At 43.6% G+C, this 18878-nt stretch overlaps 1 protein-coding gene across 1 annotated transcript in view; it reads right to left on the bottom strand.

The window, feature by feature from the left end:
- Nucleotides 1-705: 705 nt before the first annotated feature.
- Nucleotides 706-18878, bottom strand: part of LOC106609807 (brain-specific angiogenesis inhibitor 1-associated protein 2-like protein 1) — a 66311-nt gene continuing 48138 nt past the window's right edge. The window contains exons 8-14 of the mRNA XM_014208834.2: nucleotides 15040-15195; nucleotides 12944-13076; nucleotides 8857-9079; nucleotides 7058-7117; nucleotides 6753-6906; nucleotides 3196-3236; nucleotides 706-3088 (exon numbers count right to left, since the gene is read on the bottom strand). Of these exons, the coding sequence (XP_014064309.1) occupies nucleotides 3016-3088; nucleotides 3196-3236; nucleotides 6753-6906; nucleotides 7058-7117; nucleotides 8857-9079; nucleotides 12944-13076; nucleotides 15040-15195 (840 nt within the window). The 3' untranslated portion in view covers nucleotides 706-3015. The remainder of the gene's footprint in view (nucleotides 3089-3195; nucleotides 3237-6752; nucleotides 6907-7057; nucleotides 7118-8856; nucleotides 9080-12943; nucleotides 13077-15039; nucleotides 15196-18878) is intronic.

The raw sequence follows: 18878 nt of genomic DNA, 5'->3' as shown, positions 1-18878 counted from the left end.
ATAGCTACATTTGTCCAGTAGGTAACGCTTGTCGTTTAGTTATTAAAGGGCAGTACAAGGTCTGATAGCGTTGGATAAAATAATAGAATACAATCTATAATGTACTTGTCTTTCCTTACCAGCACTGAATTTGCTTATAGCTGGTATATTGAGGAAAGTTTTACTTACAATGACTGTGATGTGTGGCTTGCACTGAATGTAAGAGCCAATGTATACTTGATCCGAAAATGTGGTCGGAGGCGCCATATTCATATGAATGGTGTGACGCAATTGCGAAACCTCTGGAGGGGCGCAGAGGCCAATTTGAGCTATGTACCGCATCATCGTGCGCCTCTCAAATGTTGTGACCAAATGTTGTGACAATGCAGAGGGCTCTGTATAGCTCCGCACTGACACACACACACACAAGATATAACCTCTAGGAGTAGACAGTGGACATAATGGACCGTAATGTCCTATTGACAACCCCTCAGCATTGTGTCATGATTTTCCTTCTAAATGTGTCTTATGACCGACAAAGTAGCAATGTAAACAGACTCTAGTGGTAAACATAGACATCTTTATTTATACATTAATGTGAGTGTTTATGGTAATCAAATGAACATAACTTAAAGCTATTTACTATGGGGCAGGAAAGAATGGTAGCCTACTCATTCGTTCAATATAAAATAAAAACGACTCATTCAATAAAAGACAACCAAATTCTCAATTTCATCTCATGTATTAAGGGACATACAACCTTGTCAGTTATACAGTCTTCATACAGATATTCAGTAGGTTATGGCAGTAAATTGCAAAGGCAATACATGAATAAAAAAAAATAAAAAAAATAAAGACCATGTAAGGTTTATCCTGTTTTACTGTGAGATAACATAACTTTAGTCTACAGAACACCATGGTAAAGCATTTTCCTTGTCACCTTAAGAGAATGACAGAATACACATCAGTATCTGAACAGAGATAGAAGTTAGAACTTATTTGGGAATCATCAATTATCATGGACAGCAGTGTGCATCATGAATTCCTCTACACTGAAGGAAGAGAAAAACCGATATACTCTTTCGATATACTGTATACTGCATGGTTCATATGGTATTTCTACCAATAACAATGTTATTGTGATTTACAACAATTGTGTATTTGTAAAACACACAGTCTTCAGCTTACCATGAAAAAAACGAAGATAAATTGACTCCTTACAACTTTAAAAACATCATGAACCTTTAAACAAGTATGAAAAAAAAATACTTTTAAAACTATGAAGAAATAGCATAGCAGAGTCCATATGTCAATCCATTCCCCATTCAGCATACATTCATTTAGTAGTCTATGGCTAATCAAAAATCACTTATTTTCATTTTAAACACAACTTACATGACCTATATTCATTCTTCCATAAACTCTCACTGTTTACACCCAATACACTTAGTGGGGGCTGAGTAGACTTCTTTATGATGACATTTTTTTTTTTTTAAATGATACATCTCTAATTTGTTTAAAATGTATGCATAAATAGTAGCCTCCCCATTGAAAAATGGTTACGTTATAATGAAAAAATAAATATGGCAAAAAATGTAGCACTTCTTTCCCCAACTAGTGTCCCTGTTCCTCATTCCTACAACTACTACAGACAGAATACAGTGCCTAGTGAAGGTCTACAGACAGAATACAGTGCCTAGTGAAGGTCAACACACCCTTCGCAGTCTTCACTTTTTATAAAAAAAATTACAAAAATAAACTAATAATCATTTTGCCTTTCTACCGATGTACACAACCTAATCCACATTTACAGTGAAAGAAATTATAGAAAGTGTTCAAAATGAATAAAACTATTTTTATAAAAAGAAGTCTTGATTGCGTATGTCTTCACACCCCAGAGTTATTAATACTTGTTGGAAACACTGTTGGCAGCCATTACAGCTGTTAATAATTTGGAATAAGATTCTACCAACTCGCGACAACTCTTAGGGAAATATATATCCATCGTTTTTGTCAAAATTGCTCAAGATCAGTAAATTATCATATAATAACTCATGTTATAGGTATGCTTGTCAACGGCAGGGACTGGGGAGTTTGCCACGATCAAAATAAATATGAAAGGAGCAAAGCCCAGATAAGAAGTTAGAGGAAACCCTGTCAGTCTTCTGAAAACCTAACCCTGGGATGGTTTTGTTTTTGCGGAACAATTACACAAATGTTAATGCCGAAGACTCCAAAATGTTTTCCAAGAGGTGTTGAGTGTTCCTCAGTAGTCCACTCTCAGGCCTGACTTAACTTTGCTTGAAAATCAGAAACAAGATTTGAATATTGGTGTCCATCAATGTTTCCCAACCAAATGTAATGAGCTTGAGCAATTTTGCCAAAACAATGGATACATTTTGCACTAATAGTACAACAAATGATTCCCAGCTGTAATGGCTGCCAAAGGTGCTTCCACTCAGTATTAACTCTGGGGTGTTGTATAATTTATCTTTCAGTCTGAAAATGTGAAGTAGGTTGTGTAGGTCAGTGTAGGTCAGTAGAAAAAAACTTGTATTCCCTTTGTAGATGACATTTTAAGGCAACAAACTTTGAAGACTCTGCAAAGGGTGTGTAGACTTTCACTAGCGACTGTATATATATTTATTTAAAAAACAATCTGAAAGCTCAAGAGTCAGGAAGGTAGCCTGGATTTTCTTATGTTTCAGCACTGCCCATAATCATTGTCACTTCACTACTCTGTTTTACAATGTAGCTGGCTACAACGGAGCTGGTTACAACGGAGCTGGCTACAACGGAGCTGGCTACAAAGGAGCTGGCTACAACGGTGCTGGCTACAACAGAGCTAGTAACAACGGAGCTGGCTACAACGGAGCTGGCTACAATGGAGCTGGCTCGGGTACAATGGAGCTAGCTACAATGGAGTTGGTTTGCTGAAGCGGAGTAGAATCCATGCTTTCTGAACATCTTGTTGGACTGTGATTCTGGAGTGTTGGTGGTGCTTTATCATTCCTCTGTCTGGATGAGCTCTGGTTATTAGACGTTGGGTGCTGATCTGTCGTTGGTCACTGTAGGTCTCAGTTTGACAGTGGCAAAGGGATTCCCACTTCTTAAAAATATAATAAAAAAACATTGTCACATGTGAGATCATTATTATTTCCCATCAAAATCATGTGAGAGGTTATATTGTTATAACAGAGTTATTATAAAACTTACCCCAGAAAGGGAACCTTTCCAACCTCATTGGCTAGAGAGATCTATTTACAAAAAGAAAGAGAAACACTTAAGTCATGATACATGCTGTGTATATTTACTACATGCTGCATTAACCCTCTGCAGCCGTCAGTGTTGTATCACTCCTCAGTGAAGAACTCTGGGACGTATGGAGACGGAGAGTGCCATGATCTCATGCTAGGTGTCAGGAATCTAGAATGTCTAGAAAGGCCAGCACACAGCACACCTCTTCTCTGAGTAGATGGAAATCTTATCGAAACCCCAAGCAAGTGAGTGTGATGAAGATTGTTTTAAAACAGACGGTCAACTGATTACGTAGCTATGTTTGAGGTAATTTAGGATGTATAAACATGTATCTATTGAACCAACAATTACCTGCACTCAGAAAGTAAGTTGTGTTCGTTTTCTATTCTTATCTGATGTTTTGAAGAGCAATCTAACAGTGGATGAGGCTGTTATCAATCAGCAGAATAGATTGAATAGATACCCCAACGATCAGAGCAAACATAACACCTGGGTCACTTTCAGAGAATTTAGTTTTTGCACTGCACAGAAATTATCCTGTTGGTCTCCTCAACCTATTCCAGGACATAACCCCTGCCCTAACACAACCACTACACTAGAGGGCAGACAGTGTCCAGGAGTGAGGGTGAATGGGCAGCTATGGGAGAGGCCCCAGAGAGTGGCTTACATCAGGGACCATTAATCTTTAAGCGACAAGCAAAGTCACCTCTCTGATCACATGATGGGGGGGGCAAAGAAGAAGGGAAGCAAGAAAGGATGGGACTTGTAGGAAGGAAAGGGTGAAAGGTGGGGAAGGGGTAGAACAGATGAGGGGACAAGGGGGAGAAGAGGGGTGAGAAAGGCCTTCTCTATTACCATAGCATCCCTAACAGCAGTGTATTTCTCTCAATGCCCTGAGGCAGCAGTTCTAGCACACAAGGGCAATCAATGAGAGGAGAGAGAGAGAGATGGGGGGAGAGAGAGATAGAGAGAGAGAGCAAGAGAGAGAGAGAGCGCAAGATGGGGGAGAGAGAGAGCGATGGGAAGAGAGAGCGATGAGAAGAAAGAGATGGGGAGAGCGAGAGAGAAAAAGATGGGGAGAGAAAGAGAAAGAGCGAGCGAGCGAGAGATGGGGGCCTATAGCTCTGTACACCATGATTACTTCATTCTCAAACCAGCTGACACAGTGCAGGTTCTAACTGAAGATGTGTGGCTGAGCAAGATTTCTGTGTAGGCCTATACCCCCCTGGTCCTCCGTCCTTCCCTCCCTCCCTTCCTCCCTCCTTCATTCCTGCACAGAGACAAAACCAGGCAGGGTGTCACGTCCTGACCAGTAAAAGGGGTTATTTGTCATTGTAGTTTGGTCAGGGCGTTTCAGGGGTGTTTGTTTTGTGTGTTTTGGTGTTTTTGGTTTAGGTTCTATGTTTTCTATTTCTATTTTTAATCTAGTTTTCTATTTCTACGTTGGTTTTTGGTAGGACCTCCCATTAGAGGCAGCTGGTTGTCGTTGTCTCTAATTGGAGGCCATATTTAGTTGATGTTGTTTCACTTGTGTTTTGTGGGTGGTTATTTTCTGTATAGCCTGGGAGCCTTATGGAACTGTTTTTTGTCGTTTGTTTATTTTGTTTAAGTGTTTTCTTTAAATAAATTAAGAAGATGAGCACTTTACCCGCTACGCCTTGGTCCTATCCTTATGACGCCCATGACAGAACCACCCACCAAACAAGGACCAAGCTGCGGGGATTGGAGCACCGAGGAGAAGGATAGACGTGGGAGGCAGAACGACGTTTCTGGGAGAGGAAATTAAGGGAGCTACATGAGGTCGAGAGGCATCCCCCAACAAATGTTTTGGGGGGGCACACGGGGAGTTGGGCAGAGTCAGGATGGAGTCCTGAGCCAACTCCCCGTGCTTACCGTGGGGAGCGGGTGACGAGGAGAGCACCTAGCTATGCAGAGATGCGCACGGTGTCGCCCATACGCACGCACAGTCCGGTGCGGCCAGTAAGGGCTCCGCAGCGTTGCCGGGCGAGAGTTGGCTGGCAGCCAGGGTGAAGTGCGCCGGCACAGCGCATCTGGCCACCAGTGCGTCTCCTCGGTCCAGCATACCCTACGCCTGCTCTACGCATGGCAGCCCTCACTCTCCAGCACAGCCCAGTTCGCCCTGTGCCAGCGCTCCGCCCGTGCCGGGCTACAGTGACCACTCAGCCAGGAGTGAGCCCTGAGTTCCAGACCGCCGGTGCGCCTCCACGGCCCAGTGTGCCCCGTGCCCGCTCTGAGCACTCAATCTCCTGTAAGTCTCCCCAGTCCGGGGAGACCGGTCCCAGCTACACACAGGAGGCCTCCAGCGACGTTCCTCAGCCCTGAGCCTCCACCGACGCTCCTCAGCCCTGAGCCTCCACCGACGCTCCCCAGCCCGGAGCCTCCAGCGACGCTCCCCAGCCCGGAGCCTCCAGCGACGCTCATCAGCCAGGAGCCTCCAGCGACGCTCCTCAGCCAGGAGCCTCCAGCGACGCTCCTCAGCCAGGAGCCTCCAGCGACACTCCCCAGCCTAGAGTCTTCTGAACGGGAGCTACGCCCAGAGCCAGAGCCAGCTCCGTAGTGGGAGTATTGGGAAGGGGGGGATGTAGCACAGGGACTGTCGTTGACGGTGGCCACCCTCCCTTCCCTCCCTTTAAGTTTGGGGTTGTTTTTGTGGGGTTTTTGTTTTTGAGGTGCATTTGGGGTCTGCACCTTTGGGGGGAGGGAGGGTACTGTCACGTCCTGACCAGTAAAAGGGGTTATTTGTCATTGTAGTTTGGTCAGGGCGTGGCAGGGGGTGTTTGTTTTGGTTTAGGTTCTATGTTTTCTATTTCTATGTTTAAATCTAGTTTTCTATTTCTATGTTGGGTTTTTGGTAGGACCTCCCATTAGAGGCAGCTGGTTGTCGTTGTCTCTAATTGGAGGCCATATTTAGTTGATGTTGTTTCACTTGTGTTTTGTGGGTGGTTATTTTCTGTATAGCCTGGGAGCCTTATGGAACAGTTTTTTTGTCGTTTGTTTATTTTGTTTAAGTGTTTTCTTTAAATAAATTAAGAAGATGAGCACTTTACCCGCTACGCCTTGGTCCTATCCTTACGACGCCCATGACACAGGGAGCATTTTTTAAATATATTTTTATTTCTCTCTCTCAATTATCAGTGGCAGCATCAAGACATTTAGGCCTTGTTTCTGTCATAATCTAGCTTAAAGTGTGCTTGGTGGTGGGAGTCCTTCCCTAACTAGCCCACGTGAAAATACACAAATAAAATGTCTTCCACGTTAGGTCAGCCAACTGTAAACCTGAGGAGAGGGTGAAGGTTTAACGTTCACCCTAAGGAGACCGTTTCCCAGCATATGGGCTAATAGACAACATCAAAATCAAAGTTGTTCAGACGTTTCAGAGACCTTGTAGGTGGTTTAACGTTGAAATGAGTCCAACAAACTGTGATTTTCACTTTAAGGTGCCCTGCTGACTGTATTGTTAGGTAAGAATGTGGAAGGGATGACTGGGTTCTGACCGTGTTTTTGGGTGAGTATGTGGAGGCGCTGACCAGGCTGACAGGGCTGCTCCCTGTCCTGTCGCTGTAGTCTGGCGGCGGCAGCAAAACAGGCTCCTCCTCTTCCTGTTCCGGAAGACTGGCCACACTCAGACGACGCACCGGTGTCCCCAAACTGAAGACATAGACAGATACACACAAATGTTAGGACTTTACCTGGCCCAAAATAACCTTGTTTCTAGACACTTCTTGAAAGCCCCCGATAGATTTGAGAGGGTAGGTGTAAGCAATATCATAAGATCATCACATGGCTATATGTGTCTTACCTGTTTGAGATCAGTGGTTCATTGTAAGGTCGGCAGTAAGATGAGGGAAACCAGCCTCGCCTGAAACAAACACAGACACACCAAAATATTAGCCCAATAAAACAACAATGAAGAACATCACACCTAAAAAAAAACAGTTCTTCTCACTTGAAGTCAGCCAAATGTCCCTGAAGGTATGTCAAACATATGATAGATTTGGCTTCAAAAACACTGTTTCAAGTTGAGAAGTACAGAAATTGTTCCCAAGTGAGTAAATATCACATTTTATGTTATCTCAAATATTATACTAATATTAAATGGGTTGCTAAGAAACAACATCTCTCTGTTTACTTGTATGTTCCAAATCCCAGTTCTTGACAACCTGTCACTGATAACATTAAAAGCAACTTCAATTTCATCCAGTAGGTAGCCTAGTGGTTAGAGTGTTGGGCCAGTAACTGAAAGGTTGCTAGATCAAATCCCTGAGCTGACAAGGTCAAAATCTGTCATTCTGAACAAGGCAGTTAACCCACTGTTCCTAGTCTGTCATTATAAATAAGAATTTGTTCTTAACTGACTTGCCTAGTTAAAAATAAAATTCCCAAAGCTGTAATAATGTCTGTCTGTGCCAAAGGGACAGGAAATTGCCTTTGCTAATTTGTTTCAGAAAGAAAATGTCAGTAGGCAGACTAACATCTCTGCTTAAAGCTTAAATCTCTTCTCCCCCCCCCTTTATTGTCATGATGTAACTATGTACATATTTTTTGAGATGCCAAAGCTTACTTTGGATATTTACAATATTAACATAATTAATAATCAATATTGTCAACGGGACAAGGGTAACAACAACAACCAAGGGTCAAAATAACCATAATAACAACAATAACAATTAGCATAGAGGACATGTGCAGGTTGGTTGGTCTGTCAGACACTGTCCCTCATCTTATCTCGCTCTCTGGCTCTCTCTCCCTGATCTTTCACGTACATATGAGCACTAATGACTTTACTGAACAGCTAGAAGAAGGGAGATACAGCCATACAGTAGACTAGCCATCAAGGCATGCACACATAATTACTAAGTTGGCTTTGAGCCATCGGTCTATGTGGCCTTAACAAAAGATAATGGGTGCGCTACATTCAGCTGGTACCAGGCTCTACCTTCACTGTATTCAGAGATGAAAGAACATAAACAAAGATGGCATTTCAAGAAGACGGGTTGGCATTCATCCTTTTCTCTCCACACAGTCTGTGTATGAGTAGAAATCACAATCGCCAATGGTCTTTCAAAGGTGTGGTTTGACCAAACTACCTTTCAACAACCCTTAGCCACCCTCTCACACGTTGAATTTCTTGTTGTGTTTCCACATCAACATTCATCATTATATGTCCCAAAAAACACAACCAGCCAAGTGAGGCCACCAACATGATGGAGAGCAAAGCCACGTGTCCCTAAGAGCTGTTACTTTCTATCGCCTGCAGTTGTGGTAGCTAGCAAGCTTAGGGTAATAGTGTTATAACCTCTATCACTGTGACAGATTGCATAACTTCACTGAGAGACCTTAGATCTGCGTCTGAGTCTTCTCTTGGTTAATAAGCCTTAATTAGGGTGTAATAAATCTTTGTAAAATTGTAATAAAGTTGAACAAACTCTCAATACACAGTGACTCACTGCCAGGTCAATAAGCCTCTATAAATGTGTAATAAAACTTCATGAAGCCTCATAAACCCTTAATAACCAGTAAATAGTGACTTACTGCCATGTCTTCTCTAGGCTAGAAAGCGTTTATAAAGGTGTAATAATGCTTCATGAAGTGACTTACTGCCGGGTCTTCTCCAGCTCTCCGTATAGCCATCCGTCCTTCTCCTCCTTGATGAGCAGTATGATGATGTCACCATCATCAAAGGACAGGAGTGTGTCGTTGTTGCCGGCCGTGTGGGGGAAGATGGTCCTGACCCGTGGCTTCCTGCCCACGTTCAGCCCAGAACCCATCGACACTGACCGGGATAGAGACAGGCTTCCACTGTTCTCCATACTGCCCTGGTCTGGAAGGTCAAAGTTCAAGTTCAATATGTTTTATTATCAAAATGTAGAAAGACAGCAAGTACTCGCTGAAATATTTGATATTTACAATAGCAGAGTTCAAAATAATACATGGATAAGTATATCACGGAGGAACGAGACATGGCTTACAGCTAGTGATTTATAACCCTGGTCTAAATGGCCACACGGAGAAGAACTATTGCATCATTAAAGAGGGGAATTGGTTTTGCAGCAGAATATTCTGTGTAATTTAGACATTCAATAAGAGAAGACATAGAGAACAAATGCTAGATGAAGTAAGAATAGACACATTAGCAGGATTAAAGTGTACATGCAGCACAACTTGAAGGGAACTAAGAAGCCATCCTGAACCTTCTTTTAAGATTTGCGTATATATTCTGTCGAGCAGACTTGCTCAATAATGTCCCAGCGCACAAGATAAAATATTTCCAAACAAGATTACATGTAGATTAGGACAGCCACTAAATGTTATAATGTCATCTTTTTTATCAATTTGTATAGATCAGATTACGAAAGGCAGCATACTTACATGGGGAAAGAGGTATGGGACTCGTAAAGCTAAACAGAATCTCTGTATAAACTAACAGCTACCAAACGTTATATACTGCTCAAAAAAATAAAGGGAACACTTAAACAACACATCCTAGACCTGAATGAAAGAAATAATCTTATTAAATACTTTTTTCTTTACATAGTTGAATGTGCTGACAACAAAATCACACAAAAATAATCAATGGAAATCCAATTTATCAACCCATGGAGGTCTGGATTTGGAGTCACACTCAAAATTAAAGTGGAAAACCACACTACAGGATGATCCAACTTTGATGTAATGTCGTTAAAACAAGTCAAAATGAGGCTCCGTAGTGTGTGTGGCCTCCACGTGCCTGTATGACCTCCCTACAACGCCTGGGCATACTCCTGATGAGGTAGCAGATGGTCTCCTGAGGGATCTCCTCCCAGACCTGGACTAAAGCATCCGCCAACTCCTGGACAGTCTGTGGTGCAACGTGGCGTTGGTGGATGGAGCGAGACATGATGTCCCAGATGTGCTCAATTGGATTCAGGTCTGGGGAACGGGCGGGCCAGTCCATAGCATCAATGCCTTCCTCTTGCAGGAACTGCTGACACACTCCAGCCACATGAGGTCTAGCATTGTCTTGCATTAGGAGGAACCCAGGGCCAACCGCACCAGCATATGGTCTCACAAGGGGTCTGAGGATCTCATCTCGGTACCTAATGGCAGTCAGGCTACCTCTGGCAAGCACATGGAGGGCTGTGCGGCCCCCCAAAGAAATGCCACCCCACACCATGACTGACCCACCGCCAAACTGGTCATGCTGGAGGATGTTGCAGGCAGCAGAACGTTCTCCACGGCGTCTCCAGACTGTCATGTCTGTCACATGTGCTGTGTGAACCTGCTTTCATCTGTGAAGAGCACAGGGCGCCAGTGGCGAATTTGCCAATCTTGGTGTTCTCTGGCAAATGCCAAACGTCCTGCACGGTGTTGGGCTGTAAGCACAACCCCCACCTGTGGACGTCGGGCCCTCATACCACCCTCATGGAGTCTGTTTCTGACCGTTTGAGCAGACACATGCACATTTGTGGCCTGCTGGAGGTCATTTTGCAGGGCTCTGGCAGTGTTTCTCCTGCTCCTCCTTGCACAAAGGCGGAGGTAGCGGTCCTGCTGCTGGGTTGTTGCCCTCCTACGGCCTCCTCCACGTCTCCTGATGTACTGGCCTGTCTCCTGGTAGCGCCTCCATGCTCTGGACACTACGCTGACAGACACAGCAAACCTTCTTGCCACAGCTCACATTGATGTGCCATCCTGGATGAGCTGCAATACCTGAGCCACTTGTGTGGGTTGTAGACTCCGTCTCATGCTACCACTAGAGTGAAAGCACCGCCAGCATTCAAAAGTAACCAAAACATCAGCCAGGAAGCATAGGAACTGAGAAGTGGTCTGTGGTCCCCACCTGCAGAACCACTCCATTATTGGGGTTGTCTTGCGAATTGCCTATAATTTCCACCTGTTGTCTATTCCATTTGAACAACAGCATGTGAAATGTATTGTCAATCAGTGTTGCTTCCTAAGTGGACAGTTTGATTTCACAGAAGTGTGATTGACTTGGAGATACATTGTGTTGTTTAAGTGTTCCCTTTATTTTTTGGAGCAGTGTATTTTCTTTTTTTTATACAGAGTACAACTGCACACACACAATGTAACACATACAGTGAGGGAAAAAAGTATTTGATCCCTTGCTAATTTTGTACGTTTGCCCACTGACAAAGAAATGATCAGTCTATAATTTTAATGGTAGGTTTATTTGAACAGTGAGAGACAGAATAAAAAACAAAAATATCCAGAAAAACGCATGTCAAAAATGTTTTAAATTTATTTGAATTTTAATGAGGGAAAAAAGAATTTGACCCCTCTGCAAAACATGACTTAGTACTTGGTGGCAAAACCCTTGTTGGCAATCACAGAGGTCAGACGTTTCTTGTAGTTGGCCACCAGGTTTGCACACATCTCAGGAGGGATTTTGTCCCACTCCTCTTTGCAGATCTTCTCCGAGTCATTAAGGTTTCGAGGCTGACGTTTGGCAACTCGAACCTTCAGCTCCCTCCACAGATTTTCTATGGGATTAAGGTCTGGAGACTGGCTAGGCCACTCCAGGACCATAATGTGCTTCTTCTTGAGCCACTCCTTTCTTTCCTTGGCCGTGTGTTTTGGGTCATTGTCATGCTGGAATACCCATCCACGACCCATTTTCAATGCCCTGGCTGAGGGAAGGAGGTTCTCACCCAAGATTTGACGGTACATGGCCCCGTCCATCGTCCCTTTGATGTGGTGAAGTTGTCCTGTCCCCTTAACAGAAAAACACCCCCAAAGCATAATGTTTCCACCTCCATGTTTGACGGTGGGGATGGTGTTCTTGGGGTCATAGGCAGCATTCCTCCTCCTCCAAATACGGCAAGTTGAGTTGATGACAAAGAGCTCCATTTTGGTCTCATCTGACCACAACACTTTCACCCAGTTGTCCTCTGAATCATTCAGATGTTCATTGGCAAACTTCAGACGGCATGTATATGTGCTTTCTTGAGCAGGGGGACCTTGCGGGCGCTGCATGACTATGGTCCCAGCTGCCTTGAGATCATTGACAAGATCCTCCCGTGTAGTTCTGGGCTGATTCCTCACCGGTCTCAGGATCATTGCAACTCCACGAGTTGAGATCTTGCATGGAGCCCCAGGTTGAGGGAGATTGACAGTTCTTTTGTGTTTCTTCCATTTGCGAATAATCGCACCAACTGTTGTCACCTTCTCACCAAGCTGCTTGGCGATGGTCTTGTAGCCCATTCCAGTCTTGTGTAGGTCTACAATCTTGTCCCTGACATCCTTGGAGAGCTCTTTGGTCTTGGCCATGGTGGAGAGTTTGGAATCTGATTGATTGATTGCTTCTGTGGACAAGTGTCTTTTATACAGGTAACAAGCTGAGATTAGGAGCACTCCCTTTAACAGTGTGCTCCTACTCACAGCTCATTACCTATATAAAAGACACCTGGGAGCCAGAATTCTTTCTGATTGAGAGGGGGTCAAATACTTATTTACCTCATTAAAATGCAAATCAATTTATAACATTTTTGACATGCGTTTTTCTGGATTTTTTTGTTGTTATTTTGTCTCTCACTGTTCAAATAAACCTACCATTAAAATTATAGACTGATCATTTCTTTGTCAGTGGGCAAACGTACAAAATCAGCAGGGGATCAAATACCTTTTCCCCTCACTGTATTCAAACTTCAATCCAAAGACTGAAGCCTGAGGTGTGAGGCTGCAGTAGTACCTGAGTTGTGGTCTGATGTAGATGTGGATGTGAAGGAGGCGTGGGGGACGTCCTGGTTGAACATGTTAGCCAGTGGACTGATCTGGGCCTTCAGCTGGGGGGCTGGTGGGGGAACCATCGTGTCCCTGTTGTTCTGAGGACAGAGAAAACATAAAACATGAAAGCCACAGTACATGCAATGCATCTAGAAGAGCAAATACCATTTGTGACTCGTTTCAGGAAACTAGGTATATGTCGCGCGTCACTACTTCCCAGGAGAGGCATTTGAACATAAACATTTATTTTAAACATCATTTTTTTTGATTGGCTGAGATAATGGATGGGCTGGACATGCACGCTTCTGTCTATAACATGAGCTGCTCAGTATGTGCAGGTAGTCCTTTCTAACGTGTTTAAAAAAATATATCACGAAGAACTGCAAAAGTGTTGCTAATTCTCTCCACTTGCTGGAGGACCGAGTTTTAAATCAGTGGAATACCTGGTGGAAGCAGAGTATGATAGTTAAGGAGATGGAAAAAATTTGGGCATTTGATTGCAAATATCCGGAGGGAGTCGAAAAGAGAACACACAGAAGGCTGTATAAAACTCCTTTCTACGGATTATATCTTCAAACTAAGGGCAACCATGGCATCCGTGACAGAGAGGGAGAAGTGTTTATCCATGTATATGGGTAAGAGAGTCTACATTTTCTGACATTATACATTTTTGTCAGAAAGTCATTTTCATTGCAAGTTAAAGCATACTGTTAGCTGGCTCGCTAGTAATAATATTGTTTGTATCTCAGAGCCATTTGCACTGCTAGTTATAGCCTGATGTTACCTGGCTAGCTAACTTTGAACCTAGTTGGTTAGCTTTAGCTACCTGCAGATACATGCAGGGTAGTAACGTTATGAGTTGGGATTATGGTTCATAGTTTAGCTAGCTAGCTAGCTAGCTACATGTTTAAACAAAATACTCTACTATGCAAGTAACCATTTCACTGTGTCGTTTACACCTTCTCTATACTGTGCAATGTGACAAATCAACTTTCATTTTATTTGATATAGTGTGTATTTACCCGACGGTAATGTGAAGAACAACATGACCTGCACCAATGTCAAATTAGAATATAACGTTAGGCCAACGAGACAGTGTTCAAGTTTGAAAATTCTCCAGTAGAATGCCCTGTTTTATTTCGTCACACTCACAACTGTAAGCTATTTTCTGTAATTAGCTTGCCATTAACTTGTAAATAATGATCTTGTTGTGAGTTTATTTTCCTGTAATAATGAATACAAATTAGCTAAAGTTAAGACGTTGTCAGCCATATGTTATGGTCATTATTTGAACTGGCTAGCCAGCTAACTTACCAAAACATTGTTTAGAAAGTTGCTTTTAGTTGCCTGGTATGCTAGATTGACATATACTAAATAAATGTTTAAAAACGGGTGGGTTTATTGGTGTTAAAATACACCAGTTATGCTATTTTCGACCACCAGGCTGATGATATCATGCAGCCTTTCGTTTTTGTGTTTCTACTTTTTCATAACTACAACGACAAGTTTGATGTTTCATTATGTCACTGCAACAACTGTCTACAGACATGTTGATAGACGTAGTATAAATCAGTCTTTAGTCTTGAAATCGTTGGTTGTTTAGTACACTACTGCACTCACTCTGTTTAGCACATGGCCTCACATGTGAACCCTTAAAGAAATGGGTGGGGCTAAGGCTTAAGAGGGTGTGAACGATGCTGAATGGATGTACACAAAGAAGAGCTCTTCTGTAGATGTACCGAAACAAGGGCCATTTTCTTGAAAGTGGGGTTACAAGTTTATCAACTTTCAAAGCAGAATTACTTTCCCATTGTTCCTCAACTGTAGTGTATGATATACCATTTTCTAGCTCGGAATCTCTACTTTTATCCAATGTAAAAAACACAATTTCAAATTTTGCTACATAAGACCGAATTGTCCCGGTCGGTCACATTTATGAGAAGAGGCAAGTCTTGAAACCAAGCAAAGAGGTGAATGATTATATGTTGTCCTTCTCTTGTAATAGTATTGTAACAACAATGTAATACCTGCCATAACGTCACATTCTGACATCCCACTCACCCTGTTGTAGCGTTCGACGAAAGGCGAGGCTTCTGGAGTCCCAGACATGGGGGTGCGGAGCCCCTCTAGCATGGTCAATACCGTGTCGGGGACCTTGGTGGCATCTTTGCATTTATCCTGCCAGCTGGGCAGCTTCACTGCCAGCAGCTCTTTGGCCTACAGGGCAGATAGATACAAACAGGTTATAAAGGAATAATAAAGCTTTATAAAGCATTCATAACCAGCAGTGTTGGGGATGGAGTAAAGTCACATCTTACTTTTTCAAACAGGGTAATATTACTACAGTTACTTTGTCAAACAATGTGTGCGTTACTTTCAGAATCATATCTCTACTGGGTATGTGTTTCCATGACCTGACATCGACTTGTTTCCTCATTTAGTAGTTGAGCAAGCGGAGAAAGGCTGTTTGGAGAAATGTCATGACACCTGCTGTCCATAGAAAGGTATAGAGGGTGCACCTCTGATTTTGCCATCGATCGCTTCTGTGATAGCAAAGCCCATAGAGGGATTTCCCGCCTAGTGGCAAGTGCGCCCTTGATGGCGTCGATAGAGATGGCAGCTTCGTTTCAAGTCTTTAGGATACTAAGCAGTATTTTGTTTTTTATGTATTATTTATTACATTGTTAGCCCAGTGTTATTACATACAACAGGGAAGAACTATTGGATATCAGAGAGATGTCAATTTACCAGCACAAAGACCGCTTTCCCAAAGCGGTTCCTTTGTCTGCACCTCCCAGGGCATTTGAGCTGATTCCAGAGGCCGACCCAAAACAACGCCCCTGGAGGAAAGAGTGCCGGAGCGGTCTTCTAGTGAGGCTTCGGATGCGCGCACACCACCCACCGCTCTAGAGCATATTACTCACTAATGTCCAGTCCCTATTTAACAAAGTCGATGAAATCTGGGCAAGAGTTGCTTTCCAAAGAGATATCCGGGATTGTAACATACTCTATTTCATGGAAACATGGCTAGCTGTCGGAGTCCATTCAGCCAACGGGATTTTCAGTGCAACACGCTGACAGGAATAAACATCTCTCCGGTAAGAAGGGCGGGGGTGTATGTTTCATGATTAATGACTCATGGTGTAATTGTAACAACATACAGGCACCTAAGTCCTTTTGTTCACCTGACCTAGAATTCCTCACAATCAAATGCAGACCGTATTATCTCCCAAGAGAACTCTCCTCGGTTATCGTCACAGCCGTGTATATCCCCCCGCAAGTGGATACCAAGACGGCCATCAAGGAACTTCACTGGACTTTATACAAACTGGAAACCATATATCTTGAGGTGTATTTATTGTAGCTGGGGATTTTAACAAAGCTAATATGAGAACAAGGCTTCCTAAATTCTAGCAGCATATCGATTTTTGACCACGAGCGAGTAACACACTCAACCATTGCTACTCTAACTTCCACGATGCATACAAGGCCCTTCCCCGCCCTCCTTTTGGCAAAACTGACCATAACTCCATCTTGTTGCTTCCCTCCTATGGGCAGAAACTAAAACAGGAAGTGCCCGTGCTTAGGTCTATCCAACGCTGGTCTGACCAATCGGATTCCACGCTTCAAGATTGCTCCGATCACATAGACTGGGATATGTTCCGGATAGCCTCAGATAATAATGTATACGCTGACTCGGTGAGCGAGTTTATAAGAAAGTGTATAAGAGATGTACCCACTGTGACTATTAAAACATTCCCTAACCAGAAACCGTGGATTGATGGCAGCATTTGTGCAAAGCTGAAAGCACGTACCACCCATTCAATCATGGCAAGGCGGCTGGAAATACGACCAAATACAAACAGTATAGTTAATCCCTCCATAAGGCAATCAAACAAGCAAACCGCAAGTATAGAGACAAAATGGAGTCGCAATTCAACGGCTCAAACACGAGACCTATGTGGCAGGGTCTACAGACAATCACGGATTACAAAATGAAAACCAGCTCCGTCGCGGACATCGACGTCTTGCTTCCAGACAAATTAAACAACTTCTTTGAGCGCTTTGAGGACAATACAGTGCCACCGACGCGGCCCACTACCAAAGACTGTGGGCTCTCCTCCTCTGTGGCCGACGTGAGTAAAAGATTTAAACGTGTTAACCCTCGCAAGGCTGCTGGCCCATACGGCATCCCTAGCCACGTCCTCAGAGCATGTGCAGACCAGCTGGCTGGTGTGTTTACAGACATATTAAATCAATCCCTATCCCAGTCTGCTGTCCCCATATGCTTCAAGATGGCCACCAACTGAAGTAAATAACTATCGTAGCTCTCACTTCTGTCATCATGAAGTGCTTTGAGAGACTAGTCAAGGATCATATCACCTCCACCCTACCTCTCACCTTAGACCCACTTCAATTTTCTTACCGCCCCAATAGGTCCACAGATGATGCAATCGCCATCACACTGCCCTATCCCATCTGGACAAGAGGAATACCTATGTAGGAATGCTGTTAATTGACTACAGCTCAGCATTCAACACCATAGTACCCTCCAAACTCATCATTAAGCTTGAGACCCTGGGGCTCGACCCTGCCCTGTGCAACTGGGTCCTGGACTTCCTGACGGGCCGCCCCCAGGTGGTGAAGGTAGGAAATAACATCTCCTACTCCGCTGATCCTCAACACTGGGGCCCCACAAGGGTGGATTTTCAGCCCCCTCCTGTACTCCCTGTTCACCCACGACTGTGAGGCCATGCACACCTCCAACTCAATCCTCAAGTTTACAGATGATAACAGTGGTAGGCTTGATTACCAACAACGATGAGACAGCCTACAGGGAGGAGGTGAGGGCCCTCGGAGTGTGCTGTCAGGAAAATAACCTCTCACTCAATGTCAGCAAAACAAAAGAGATGATTGTGGACTTGATGATTGAAACAGCAAAGGGAGCACCCCCCTATCCACATCGATGGGACAGCAGTGGAGAAGGTGGAAAGTTAAGTTCCTCGGTGTTCATATCACCTACAAATTGAAATGGTTCACACACACAGACAGTGTGGTGAAGAAGGCGCAACAGCGCCTTTTCAAACTCAGGAGGCTGAAAAAATGTGGCTTGTCACCGAAAGCCCTCACTAACTTTTACAAGTGCACAATTGAGAGCATCCTGGCGAGCTGTATCACCGCCTGGTACGGCAACTTCACCGCCCACAACCGCAAGGCTCTCCAGAGGGTGGTGCACTCTGCACAACGCATCACCAGGCGCAAACTACCTGCCCTCCAGGACTCATACAACATCCGATGTCACAGAAAGGCAAAAAATATCATGAAGGACAATAACCACCCGAGCCACTGCCTGTTCCCCCCGCTTCCATCCAGAAGGCGAGGTCAGTTCAGGTGCATCCAAGCTGGGAAAGAGAGATTGAAAAACAGCTTCTATCTCAAGGCCATCAGATTGTTAAACAGCCACTACTAGCACAGAGGTCGCTGCCTATCTACAGACTTGATATCATTGGCCACTTTGATAAATGGAACATTAGTCACTTTAATAATGCCACTTTAATAATGTTTACGTATCTCTTATTACTCATCTCATACGTATATAATGTATACTGTATCCTTCACTATCTATTCTTTACTATCTATTGGATCTTTGCCGCTCTGTCACTGCTCATCCATATATTTTATACTTATATATTCTTATCCCATTCCTTTACTCGATTGTATGTATTAGGGTTTGTTGTGGAATTTGTTAGATATTTGGTTTTGTTGTGGAATGGCTAGATATTACCTGTTAGATACTGCTGCACTGTCAGATCTAGAAGCATAAGCATTTCGCTACACTCGCAATAACATCTGCTAACCATGTGTATGTGACCAATAAAATTTGATTTGATCTCTATGGG

The sequence above is a fragment of the Salmo salar genome, chromosome ssa01 (assembly GCF_905237065.1).
Source record: "Salmo salar chromosome ssa01, Ssal_v3.1, whole genome shotgun sequence".
In the NCBI taxonomy this organism is placed as follows: Eukaryota; Metazoa; Chordata; class Actinopteri; order Salmoniformes; family Salmonidae; genus Salmo; species Salmo salar.
Note: the sequence above shows the minus strand (reverse complement) of the source record. Positions and strands in the feature narration are given on the sequence as shown.